Source organism: Muntiacus reevesi, chromosome 4, assembly GCF_963930625.1.
Source record: "Muntiacus reevesi chromosome 4, mMunRee1.1, whole genome shotgun sequence".
Lineage (NCBI taxonomy): Eukaryota > Metazoa > Chordata > Mammalia > Artiodactyla > Cervidae > Muntiacus > Muntiacus reevesi.
Window position 1 is genome coordinate 141944417 of NC_089252.1, and position 12286 is coordinate 141956702.

Here is a 12286-nt window from a genome sequence, read left to right on the forward strand (position 1 = left end):
GGCTATGGGCCATCCCAGCAGAGAAAACCATAAAGACCAGAAGTAACAAGAGATGAAGAAAGGAAAGGTGAGTTTAACCTAGTTAATAAGAGTTCAGAGGGAAAGGGAAGTTGAGGCCCCATACGCAAGGGTTTAAAGGCAGGACCAGTTGATTTCCACTTCTGCTGCTGCTGCTGCTACTAAATTGCTTGTCGTGTCCAACTCTGTGCGACCCCATAGACGGCAGCCCACCAGGCTCCCCCATCCCTGGGATTCTCCAGACAAGAACACTGGAGTGGGTTGCTATTTCCTTCTCCAACGCATGAAAGTGAAAGTGAAGTCACTCAGTCGTGTCCAACTCTTAGCGACCCCATGGACTGCAGCCTACCAGGTTCCTCCGTCCGTGGGATTTTCCAGGCAAGAGTACTGGAGTGGGTTGCCATTGCCTTCTCCGATCTCCACCTCTACCACTGACAAAAGCAGTGGAGCTCGTCACAGCAGCTGACATGGAGTCTCACGTGGAAAAAAACACTAGACGTTTTTAGAGTCACCTATTTACAATAGGAACAACTGAGCTGAGAACTAGGAAAGGATTTCCTAACTGGTCACCTTAGATAATGCTAAAATGGCTGACAGGCAGAGAGGCTGAACTACCCTTTCTGGAGAAAAGACACGCTGATCCACCAGTTTGGATCCACCTTACTCTAGTCCTCTCTAGGCTAGTAACCCTAGGGCATCCTTCTCTATCCATCTATCTATTTTTGCAGCAGCATTGCCCCATCACCATGGTAACCCTAAGAAATTGGGGTGGGGGTGGTAGAAGGGGAAATCAACATTACCTCCTGCTGCTTGTCAGTTGTCAGCAAGACCTAAAGCTGATTTTAGATGCTGCCTACAGCTTGTGGGAGGAGTTGATGGGAAGGGGACATCTGAAGCCTCCAGCAGGTAGAGAGTAGGGTCAGCTCACTGGTGGAGTCAGTGTGAGGGCAAGAAGAAGGCAGAGCTGGAGAATAGAGCTGCGTGCTCTGACCTCCATAACACCCCCTCCAAGGAAGGGGAAGAATGGAGGGGGCAGCATCACTGAAACATCTCCTACCTATCTCAGATCCCGTGCGGGGTCCATGAGAGGAAGGAGGAAGCAGTTGGATAGTTCATGAATCAGTCAGTAAAACAAATCTATTAAAAAGGATCTGCACGGCTTCAAGCCCTCTTTAAAAAGAGAATAACTTCCCAATTCATTCATGACACACTCCTCATCTGCCTGCCTTGAGACACTAAAGCACTTCTATATACTGGGAAGCAGCACGACAAAGTGATTAAGCACCTGGGTTCTGGAATTTGACTGCCTTGAGATGAAATTCCAGTTCTACCATTTATGAATGTGCAAACTTAAGCTCCGTGACCTCTTGTGTCTCAGTGTCCTCATTTGTAAAATGGGGGTAATAACAACCTCAAGGCTGTTGTGAGGAGTGAAGGAGTTAACAAATGTGAACATTCAGAACCTAGCCCACACTAAACGTCATCGGTTATGTCATCATCATTATTAAATATCAGTTATCTAAAATGTATCCCTCAGGAAGAAGATGCCACGACATCGGATCACTGTTTAATAATTCCAAACATCAGAATGTCCTTACATTTATCCTTTACCCTTCATCATATGTCCTACTCTCTACTCTTTGTAGAAATGGAAAATAACCATATACTACCCTTTGGAGAATAAGTCCTTTCAATGACTTGCGTGCCCCTGCCTAGCTCTTAACTCCCTTCATCCTCTGTCTCCACCATCAACTCCCAAGCTACTTCCCAGTTCTGGGTCTCACTTGAAATCTCTCCTATTGTCCCTAAGGCAGAGTCTAACAGAGATCTAGAAGAGTATAGAATGAGGCTCGGGGAAGGTAGGAGAACATAGATGGGGTCCATCAGTTGGGATATTGTACTGAGGGGAAAGCTCGGCTCCTTGACAGGAGATCAGGCTCTGAGCTCACCAGAGACGTCAGAGAACTCCTCTGCGCTGAAGTTCTGCTCCCCCTCTCTGGGGAGGCTGATGAAGGCCTGCATGGCTGGTGAGAGGATGATGGTCCCGCTGCTTGCCTGTCTAAGCAGACTTTCTAGGTACCTACAGGGTTGGCCAAGAGAGCACAGAAGATGAGTGTTTAATCCCTTCCTCCTACCACCACCACTGGGCTCAGGAAGAGGAACTCCACGAAAGGCTGGGGTGGGGAGGAGAGACGGGGGTGGGGAGGAGAAGACAGTATAGCACTCTAATAAACAACCCAGGCTGTTGGCTCAAAAACAACTGGCAGTAACGTGATTCCACTTTGCCTCTACTCTACTGGACATTGGCTGTGCTATCAAATGTAATGGTGGACATGCCCCACCGCCTTTTCCAGCTATTGCACACCCCGCACTCTTGGTCTTTCTCTGTCAGGTAAGACAAGCCTAAGCTGACAAGACAAAAATTCCTACTAATTGGGCTCCTCCAACCTCCTCAATGAGAGTGTTAGACTAAGAGCCTAGGAGCCTGGAAGTGAGTCTCAAGTCAAACCTCCTGGGCAGAGAGAAGCCCAGTGAACACTTGTCATCCAGTCTCCAAATATCCCCTCCTGACCTCTGGGCAAACTAAGAAGGCTTCCAGCCAATGACACCAGAGGGCTTGGTAACCCCTGTCACTCACCCAGGCACTAGCTCTAGGCCTAGGGCTTACAGAAGTCACAAGCTAACACGGGTAGGTCAAAACCAGCACTCAATGTGAGGTTTTTTTCCCTTTCAATTTGAATTCGCTGTCAAATTTTTAAATGGAGATTTTATATTAAAAATAATAATTTAGTGAGGCAGCAATCAGATGGTACTAAGTGGTGGCTGCCCCTTTAGAAGGGCATGCCCTTACTACTCAAAATTCCCACCCAGCCCACAAGACCCATTTCCCTTACCTGCCAGGCCCAGCTTGATATATGTATTGCAAACCCTGTCTCAGGCTTATCCTCCTTCTCAGGGGGTTCTTTGCAGCCTGACTCATACTAAGCTGATACTGGATTAAGAGCGCCACCCAGTGGCTTAGGGAGGTAGGAATCCAGCTCCTTTCCATCCTTAAAACCTCAAAGTAACTATTGCTGATTCCTGCCCCCTCCAGTTTGGGGGAGGATGCCCCTTTCCCTATGGAACTCCAATATTCTTGCCCGGAAAATTTCAGGGACAGAGGAGCCTGGCCATGGGGTGGCAAAGAGTTGGACATGACTGAGCATATGCATGCATGCCTAAGGACTACTAATAGTAGCCCACACATTAGGCTAGCCAGGGCACAGGAGTTACTGACTACAGTACTATTTGCTCAAGAGCTAGGGGAAAACCTTAGAGTCACATAATAATGAAGAGATGAAAGTGAAGTAACATATTTTGTGCCTCTGTTAGTATGACATATCTTAAGTACACAATCACACTTATATTTTTTAACAATTAAAAGGATTTTATTAATGAGAAAATAGAAGCTCTCCTGTTGGAAGATGAGGAGATAGTGCTCTGGAGAGAAGGTATGAGACAGAATGGTCTTCAGAGGGAGAAGCTGGATGAAAAGAGAAATAAGAGAACTTCAGAAAGAGGAAGAAAGATCATTTGAAATGAAAACAGTAAGAATCCAGAAAAGAAAGGTCAGGAACTGCTAATGAAGAGGAAAGGGGCGGGTCAATGGGTGTCACATGGAAGCTTGGAAAGAACCCTCATGGTGGAGAGAGGACATCTGAGTTTGTTCCAGCTTATAGCTCTAGTCCTTGGGCAGAAACAAGCCTCCGTTTGGGGCTCTATGACCCTAGGAGCTAAAATGACTGGTCCCGAGGTCCTACCCTGTAAAGGAAAAAGTGCTAATGAAAAGAGTAAGGCAGTGAGAGAGGATAAACAACACTGACCAGTTTGTGTAGAGAGTGGTGATAGTCTGCTCCCCACACGAGTCCAGTGGCTGCGTCTGCTGCAGAAGAGCACTGCGGATGACTCTGGACACATCTGCACCCAAAAACTGGGCCAGTGACTGTATGAAACTGATGTACGCTTTGACTCCTGCCAACAGCTCAGAAGGCCTGGCGATCTCCTGGGTTGTGGCATTGTAGCCAGCCAGCCACACAATGGCTCTGGGTAACAAAAACCATAATCACAGTCATAATGTCAAACATAGTAAGTTATCACACTTATACTGTGTTCTAGGTGCTGCACTATGCTTTAACTACACACATCATCTCATGTAAACCTCACAGCAACCCAAAAAGGTAGGTACACTTATCATCCCCATTTCATGGTGAAGAAACTGAGACACAGAGATGTTCAAGTCACAGAGCCAGGACTTGACACCAATAACATTTGATTCTCAATCACCATGTTCTTCTGCCTTCTCTAGGGAAATTAGATCAGGTGGTAAAAGATCTAGGCTCCCAAATGTCATCTAACTGTATGAGCTGTCTCATAACCTCCTGTATTCTCAGGGCCAGCATTTGTCTTTTCTCCTTGAAAAGAATTAGTTCCAGTCACTGTCAGAAATGGAAAACCACACCCAGAAATCCTTAGATATGCAGTGCAATCCTGAGTGGCCATGGGATGCCAGGTGGAGAGAGAGTACACCTGGCTGGCACGCAAGCTATAGCCAACCTTAGAGAAGGAAGAAGAACTGTTAACACTGTATTATTTCAGGGGCACATCAGCAATACCCCCTCCCCCTTGGACTCCCAGATCCTCCCAAAATACCTTCCCCAGGAACCTGAGAATTCAGTTAGAGTCAGTCCTCTTCCTTTAGACTTTCTTCCTTGTTAAAATGTAAACAGGGGGCTTCCCTGGTAATCCCGTGTTTAAGAACCCGCCTTGCAAGGAACACCAGTTCAATCCCTGGTCCGGGAAGACCCTACATGCCGCAGAGCGACAGAGCCTGTGTACCACAATGAATGAGCTCTCACTCTTTAGCCGTAACTACTGAAGACCGCATGCCTGGAGCCCGGGCTCCACAACTAGAGAAGTCACTGCAATAAGCCTTCACACCAGAACAAAGAGTAGCCCCCACTTGCTCCAACTAGAGAAAGCCCATGCGTGGCAAGGGAGACCAGAAATTAAATAAATAAATAACTATAAAAACAACCATGATAAAAAATGCAAACAGTAGGAGGAAAACGAACATCAGACCTTGTCAACACAAGCTTTTGTCAGTCATCAGCACATCAATATGAATGAGTCCATCAGGTTCTCCCTAAAGCCACAGGTGTTTGGGAGTTTTGTTTGTTTTGCATTTTTGGAAAAATGTTTATGGGAGGGGAGGGGAGGAACAGGAGCACCTGCTTCCTGGATGAAAAGGAGAAGGAAAACCACTTGAGGGAAAATACTACAGAAAGGACAGACTGGATGCAAGCCTAATCTATTTTAGAGTTCTCATTGAGGCCAAATCTTTAGGCCAACTTCGGGGCTTCAGGAGCAAGGATGTCAATGAAGAAAGTATTAGAGCTGTTCAGGAAAAACTAAAATATCACACCCATGCTGCTCCAGGGCCTAGAAACCACTGCCAGTTTCCGAAGGTTCGCACATGGATGATTATCAAATTATCATCTTGACATTTTGTATGTGCCTGAGACACTTCCTTCCATATAGCTAAAGTGTAAGGTATGAAAACAAATTAATTTTACTGTCACCAAGGCAAAAACCTAATTGAAAAAACAAGCCTGCCTCTCCTACAATCAAGGTCCAGATTCCTAACTATTCTCCCTACTCTGTCCTTGCCCCACTAGGGCAGGGTGAACCTACTGAAATATTGAGTGAGATCGCATTCCTGCTCGGCTCAAACCCTGCCAAGCCTCCCTGTCTCACTCAGGATCAAAGCCAAAGTCCTGCGGTGGCACAGAGGCACCTGAATATTCTGTCTACCACTCCTCCAGCCTCTCTGACCTCACGTCCTAACAGCTTCCGCCCTGCTCGTACCGGTCTCCTCCATGTTTGCTGAACATACCAGGCATGCTCCTACCTCAGATCCTTCACACTTGCTGTTTCCTCTGCCTAGAATGTTCTTTGCGCAGACAGTCACCCACTTAGCTTTCTCAATTCCTTCAGGGAGTTCATTCAAATGTCACTTTCTCAAGCAGGGCTTTCTTGGCCACCCTATGTAAAATTCTACCACCACTGCCATCACTATACCCTTCCTATCGCCTTCTCCTGCCTTTCTAGCACTTATCATTTTCTAACCTAATACTATATATCCTATGTTCTTATTTTGTTTGTCTCTCCCATTAGAAGGAAACTTTATGTGGCCAGGAATCTTCATTTCTTCTGTATACTGCTGTATCAACAGCTTAGGGAACACTGCCAACACACAGTAGATGTTCAATAAAAACTTAAATGAATGTATAAATATACTAGTATACATATTGCAAAAAGAAACACAGAAGACTAGCAGATTATTCATAAAAACGTCTTCCCCTCACTCTCTAATTTGCTGACTGTAGCGCCCAATTTCAATACAAGGAATGTTCCTGCAAATTTAGGGGGCAACATAACAAGAGGCAAAGTGGGGGGAAGGGAACTTATTTCTTTGAGGCCAATATATGTCACTCAAAATTATCTTTAATGCTCTACCGATTCTTAATTACAGGTAATTCTCATAACAAGGTAAATATCATTATCCTCACTTTATAGGGTAGGAAACTGAGGCTCAAACAAGATAGATAACCTGCTCTGGTGTCTTAGCGAAGAGCATCAACACAGATCTGCTGACTGCAGAGGCCCCATTCACTCTACTAAACCAGTTCTGGTTGTTTATCAAAACAACCTAAAAAGGTTCGGGGTTCTCTTCATTTATTTGTTTTAAATAGAGATGCCTAGGACCTATGCCAGATTAGCTGCTTCAGAATGACCATCAAGATGGAGCTAATGGAACCCAACTTTGAGAATTACCATACTAAGCAAAGAGAAGACAAGGAAAGAGTGATACCTGTTGAATCTGGCCTCCAGATGGCTGCTGAGATACTCAGAAGGAAAGATGGTGTGTTCAAACACAGAGAAGCTCTGTACATGATTCATTGTCAGTGCCAACTCCGTCAAGTTGAGGTGCAGCTTGTCCATGCTGGGGAAAATTAAGAAAGTAAAATGAGCCTCATTACAGGTCTGGCCCTGCCTGCTAGTAGCTGGGGAGGATCTGTCAGGCCCATCACTCCTGGATCCCTCTCATCTTCTCAAAAAACTCATCCTAGAACAGTACACATTAATGCTGACTTCAAACACAAAGGAGAAAATTCACATTGAATTGCTTTTCCATGTCTGTCATTCCCCACCACCACTTCCGCTCCCTTTTGCTGGCATCACTTTCTCTCTTCCCTCCCCTCCCTTCCTTGGGATAGCACTGGCTGGCCCTTCAGGGCCCAGGGCCTCACTTGGTGACAATGCTGCGGTTTTTCCGGTGGCTCTCCGCTCCTGGCTTGTCCCTCTCAGGCTCTCCTTTTCTGGGAGCCTGCCTCTGCTTCATGGTTTTCTTGTTCTTGGCCTTGCTGATGGTAGTGGCACAGTGCTTTGGTAGAAGCTTTAGAAACAAACACACATGAATGGAAAAATGAGATTCCTTCCTCAAACTGCGTAGTAATCCATCTGACAGTTATAAGTAGGTCCTTCCACTATGGCCTGTTCTTTGCTTGCTCTGCCTTTCTCTCTCTTTCCTTCCATGCATCTCTTTCTCTAGTGGTTACCTAGCATATGCTCACCTCTGTTAGTTTTCATTAAATATCCACCCATGTTTAGCTTCAGAGTTTCAAGATGGCAGTGTCCTTCAGGGACCAGATCACCAATTCCCCCATCCACTTCCTGAGAGAAAGTCTTTCCTAGTGGAAAAACTCTAGTAGAAACAATCTAAGAGCTCCACTCAGTTGTGCTTTCAGGGGTCTTCCAACCTAGGAAGATGGTTTGTTTTTTGCTAGTGTGGAACTACCACCTCACTTGCTATATTCCTTCATAGCCTGTCCCATGGATATGGAACATGGACAGACACCCACACTACCACAACCCTCCAGAGGCTCAGAGTTCACAACGTGGCCAGCACTCTTCCCACTTCTTTTTTTATACAATTTTATTTATTTATTTTTGACTGGGCTGGGTCTTCGTTGCTGCACAGGCTCCTCTCTAGTTTTGGGGAGCAAGGGCTGCTCTCTAGTTGTGGTGCTCGGGCTTCTCACTGTGGCGCTTCTCTTGTTGCCGAGCACAGGCTCTGGAGCACTCAGGCTCCAGTAGTTGTAGGGCGTGGGCTCAGTGACGGTGGCTCCCGGGCTCTAGAGCACAGGCTCAAAGATGTGGTGCATGGGCTTAGCTGCTCTGAGGCTTGTGGGATCTTGCCAGACCAGGGATTGAACCCGTGTCTCCTGCATTGACAGGTGGATTCTTTGCCACTGAGCCACCAGGGAAGCCCCCACTTCTTCTTTTTTTAAAAAATAAGATACTGCTTTTCCGGTAGGCGGCCTGAGCTGACCCCTAAAAATGGTGCGCTATTCACTCGACCCAGAAAACCCCACAAAATCATGCAAATCAAGAGGTTCAAATCTTCGTGTTCACTTTAAGAATACTCGTGAAACTGCCCAGGCCATAAAGGGTATGCATATCTGAAAAGCCACCAAGTATCTGAAGGATGTCACTTTAAAGAAGCAATGTGTGCCATTCCGTCGTTACAATGGTGGAGCTGGGAGGTGTGCACAGGCCAAACAGTGGGGCTGGATGCAGGGTCGGTGGCCCAAAAAGAATGCTGAATTTTTACTACACATGCTCAAAAATGCAGAGAGTAATGCTGACTTAAGGGCTTAGATGTAGATTCTCTGGTCATTGAGCACATCCAAGTGAACAAAGCCCCCAAGATGCGGCACAGGACTTACAGAGCTCACAGTCGGATCAACCCCTACATGAGCTCTCCCTGCCACATTGAGATGATCCTTACTGAAAAAGAACAGATTGCTCCTAAACCAGAAGAGGAGGTTGCACAGAAGAAAAACATATCCCAGAAGAAACTGAAGAAACAAAAACTTATGGCCCGGGAATAAATGCCGCAGAAAATGAATGCAAATAAAAGTAAAAGTGTTGGTTGTCTTAAAAAAAAAATAAGATACTATATTTCTTGTTACTTAAACATCAATGCTGCATTTCTTCTCTTTAACAAGATACCCCCATTAGATATCTCCATACAGAAAATATAAGATAGAATTATATATTCAGATCTTTCCTTCAAGGTAATCACTCTGGAATTCTCCCCATTTAGTCCAATGACACTGACTATGTGCAGAGAAAGACTGGAAACTCCTTATTTGGAATTATTCTTACAATAGGATAATAGCCAGGAGTAAGCTGGTCTTCTTACTTTATAGTCACAACTGGTTTTTTTTAAAGTTCAAGTTCCTACTATTTCCAAAAAAATCAGGTCTACCTTGATGGGCAAAGATGTGTCACAACCTTGAAATTATGCAAAAGGGTCTGTGGGTAGATTCTGAAAGTAATTCCAAAAAATGTAACTCCAATAGTAATGCAACATCATTAATTATTTATGCAAAATGACAACTTTGGAGGGGCCAATATTCATTTGCAAAAGTTTTGTTGTGTGTGAAAATAATACTCACATTATGTTTTAGTCAACCCTGACCCAGCACTGAGCAAATATCTTTAACTGTGTGCTTTTGCATATATAGTAGGTATTCAAGTTGAGTGATGAATATACCCATAATTGTACTTGTTTACCTATCTTCTCTGCATTAATTATTTAAATGTATTTCAAACATGTATTTGTACTCCTTTTCCCCTTAAACTGGAACATTCCCCAAGGGCCAGAATTGTGTACCTTTCCATCCCAAAACCCCAGCACAGGCCTTAGTGCCCAATAAATACCAAATAATAGAGCAGCTAACATCTATTGAGAATTACATACCAAATATTTAACATACTCTATTTCATTTCATCTTAATGCTACTTCTACTAAGAAACTATTTTTATCCACATTTTACATATGAGAAAATGAGAAGGTTAAGTAATAATATAACTGGGCATATGCACACACACACACACACACACACACACACACACACACACAAACCCTGACTCCCCTCCTACCAAAGTTGCTACAAAGCCTGACTCAAACCCAGAAAGCCTGGGTAGTCTAGGAAACCTGAAGGACTCCAGGGCAACAGCAGAACGAGTCCCTCATTTTCAAATGTTCTATAAATTTAGGCTGAGCTAATCATGACCAGGTGCTATGAGTCAGTCAAGGGAGGGGAGGGGAAAACAACAGACAAAGACATAAAAGCAACCCGGAGGATAAACACAGAGGAGGTGCCTGAAAATGTTCAGATAGCTACAGATTAGGGTGCAGATGGACAGAACAGTGAGACAAGACAGGTGATCTGGGGGCCGCTGTTCTAAGTATGTGTACACAGGGCAGAGAGAGGAGGAGAAGTAAATGAGAAAGTTAACTCATCTCTTGAAACTCTTCAGATGAAAGACCAGATTTTGTTGAAGTGCAACTGTTCAAATAAGGGTATTTTTAGACATTTCTATCAAGTCCCAAGGGAGTAAAGACTAAAGGGATGACACTAAGAAAAGAAGCCTGCCATAAACTCATGCATACAAAAGCCCTAGCCCTACCTGAAAGGTTTAGATAACTTGGTGTTTGAGAAGAAGACAGAGGCAGATAGAGGGGAAGGCACGGCGGAGCAGCAGAAGGGAGACTGAAACAGAGGGGGCTGAACCCACCTGCTCACTCAGGTTCCGCTGCTCAGCACAGATCTCCAGGACGCAGTTGCTAGTCTGCTTGGCCAGCTCTTCCAGGAAGGAGTTGCAGTGATGAAGGCCATGGTTCTTCAAGTGAGGGTACTGTGGCAAAGAGGACCCAAGGAAGAAAGTGTCATTACCAAGACAGCCATGTCTTCCACATAATACTGTTCTGACCCCAGCCTGAGCCACCCACTTCTACAGAAGAAGAAAATGAGACCGAGAGAGAGGACACACTGCACATAAAGCTGAGACATTTAGGAACTTGCACCAGATATCTGTGGGGCCAAAAGATACCCAGGTATCGACAGGTACCCTTCCTGGGGCCAAAATCAATCCCTGAAATTGTGTTTTGAGGGAATAATAATGAGACGTGGTTAGAGAGATGACAGGGTTTGGAGCTCAGGACACTCACCTCCTCTGGGCACATCTCATGCGTGCAGTGGACAAAGTGAGCACAGATCAGGGGGAAAGCAATGGCATAACGGAACATGGCAGGTTCCTCCAGGGTCACAGCAAACATCTTCTCGAAGGTACGGAGATGAAAGCTATGGAACAGACAAGGAGACTCAGAACCAGGGTTTAGGAACTGGTTCCTCTGAGGTGGAGAGAATATTGATTCTTTCGACAGAAGTTTTTTTTTAAACTTTTTGTTTGCTTTGTATTGGCGTATAGCCAATTAACAATGTTGTGATAGTTTCAGGTGGACAGCAAAGAGACTCAACCATACATATACATGTATCCATTCACCCCCAAACTCCCCTCCCTAAACAAATATTTATTGATATTCATCCCTCCCTCTTTAAATTCCCTACTCTTAAAGTAGAGAGAAAACCAAGAAACTCAACCCTTTCAGTCTTTTTTATTTTTAACTGGATCCCAGGGCAGGTTAGTGATGTCTCCTTCCCTTTTCTTGTACAAAATTGCTATTTCTTCCCAAGAACCTCTGCATGATTTCGGCCCTGATTTAGAAGTCTCTCAATACTACTAATTCACATCCCTCCCAAAATTTGACACTCAAGCTCCAGAAAACTTTCTCATTAATTCCATGAGACTGATCTTTCCTCAATCCTGTATCCTTTCAACGGCATGCACATTTGCCATTATTATGTCCTTTTCACATGTGGGTATTATATGTTCCTAACCATGCAGAATGCAGACAGCAGAGCCAACATACTGTATTGTATGTTTGATTCCTCAAAGGGTAGAGTTATGCACAGCAGTGGTCACTGAGTAAAGGCCGAATGATACCTAAGTAAGACAAACTTATGTGCATTCTCTAAAGGCCCTGTTCCCCAGCCCTCCCAATTATTTTCAGTCATCTCCACTAAATTTCCACCTTTTCCATGTCTCTTTTAAATCACAAGGTCCAAAAAAAAAAAAGATGCTAAAGAAGTTTCCAAAGATAACAGTGAAGAACAGACAATTGATGAATTATCCCAGAGAAAGCAAGACTGTGTGAAGTCCAACTGGCTTTCCTAAAGAAAGCCAGCACAAAAGGGAATCAGCTTCAAACTCCTACCACTTGATAAGAGCTGGAATGAAGAAACTGTGGAGTTAT

At 44.7% G+C, this 12286-nt stretch overlaps 1 protein-coding gene and 1 pseudogene across 1 annotated transcript in view; one reads left to right on the plus strand and one right to left on the minus strand.

Moving 5' to 3' along the window:
* Window positions 1-12286, minus strand: part of NCKAP1L (NCK associated protein 1 like) — a 50974-nt gene that overhangs the window by 15124 nt on the left and 23564 nt on the right. Inside the window, exons 17-22 of the mRNA XM_065935496.1 lie at window positions 11141-11273; window positions 10708-10827; window positions 7368-7513; window positions 6929-7060; window positions 3882-4100; window positions 1968-2098 (exon numbers count right to left, since the gene is read on the minus strand). Coding sequence (XP_065791568.1) covers window positions 1968-2098; window positions 3882-4100; window positions 6929-7060; window positions 7368-7513; window positions 10708-10827; window positions 11141-11273 — 881 coding nt within the window. The remainder of the gene's footprint in view (window positions 1-1967; window positions 2099-3881; window positions 4101-6928; window positions 7061-7367; window positions 7514-10707; window positions 10828-11140; window positions 11274-12286) is intronic.
* On the plus strand, window positions 8448-9072 carry LOC136167930 (large ribosomal subunit protein uL22-like; annotated as a pseudogene).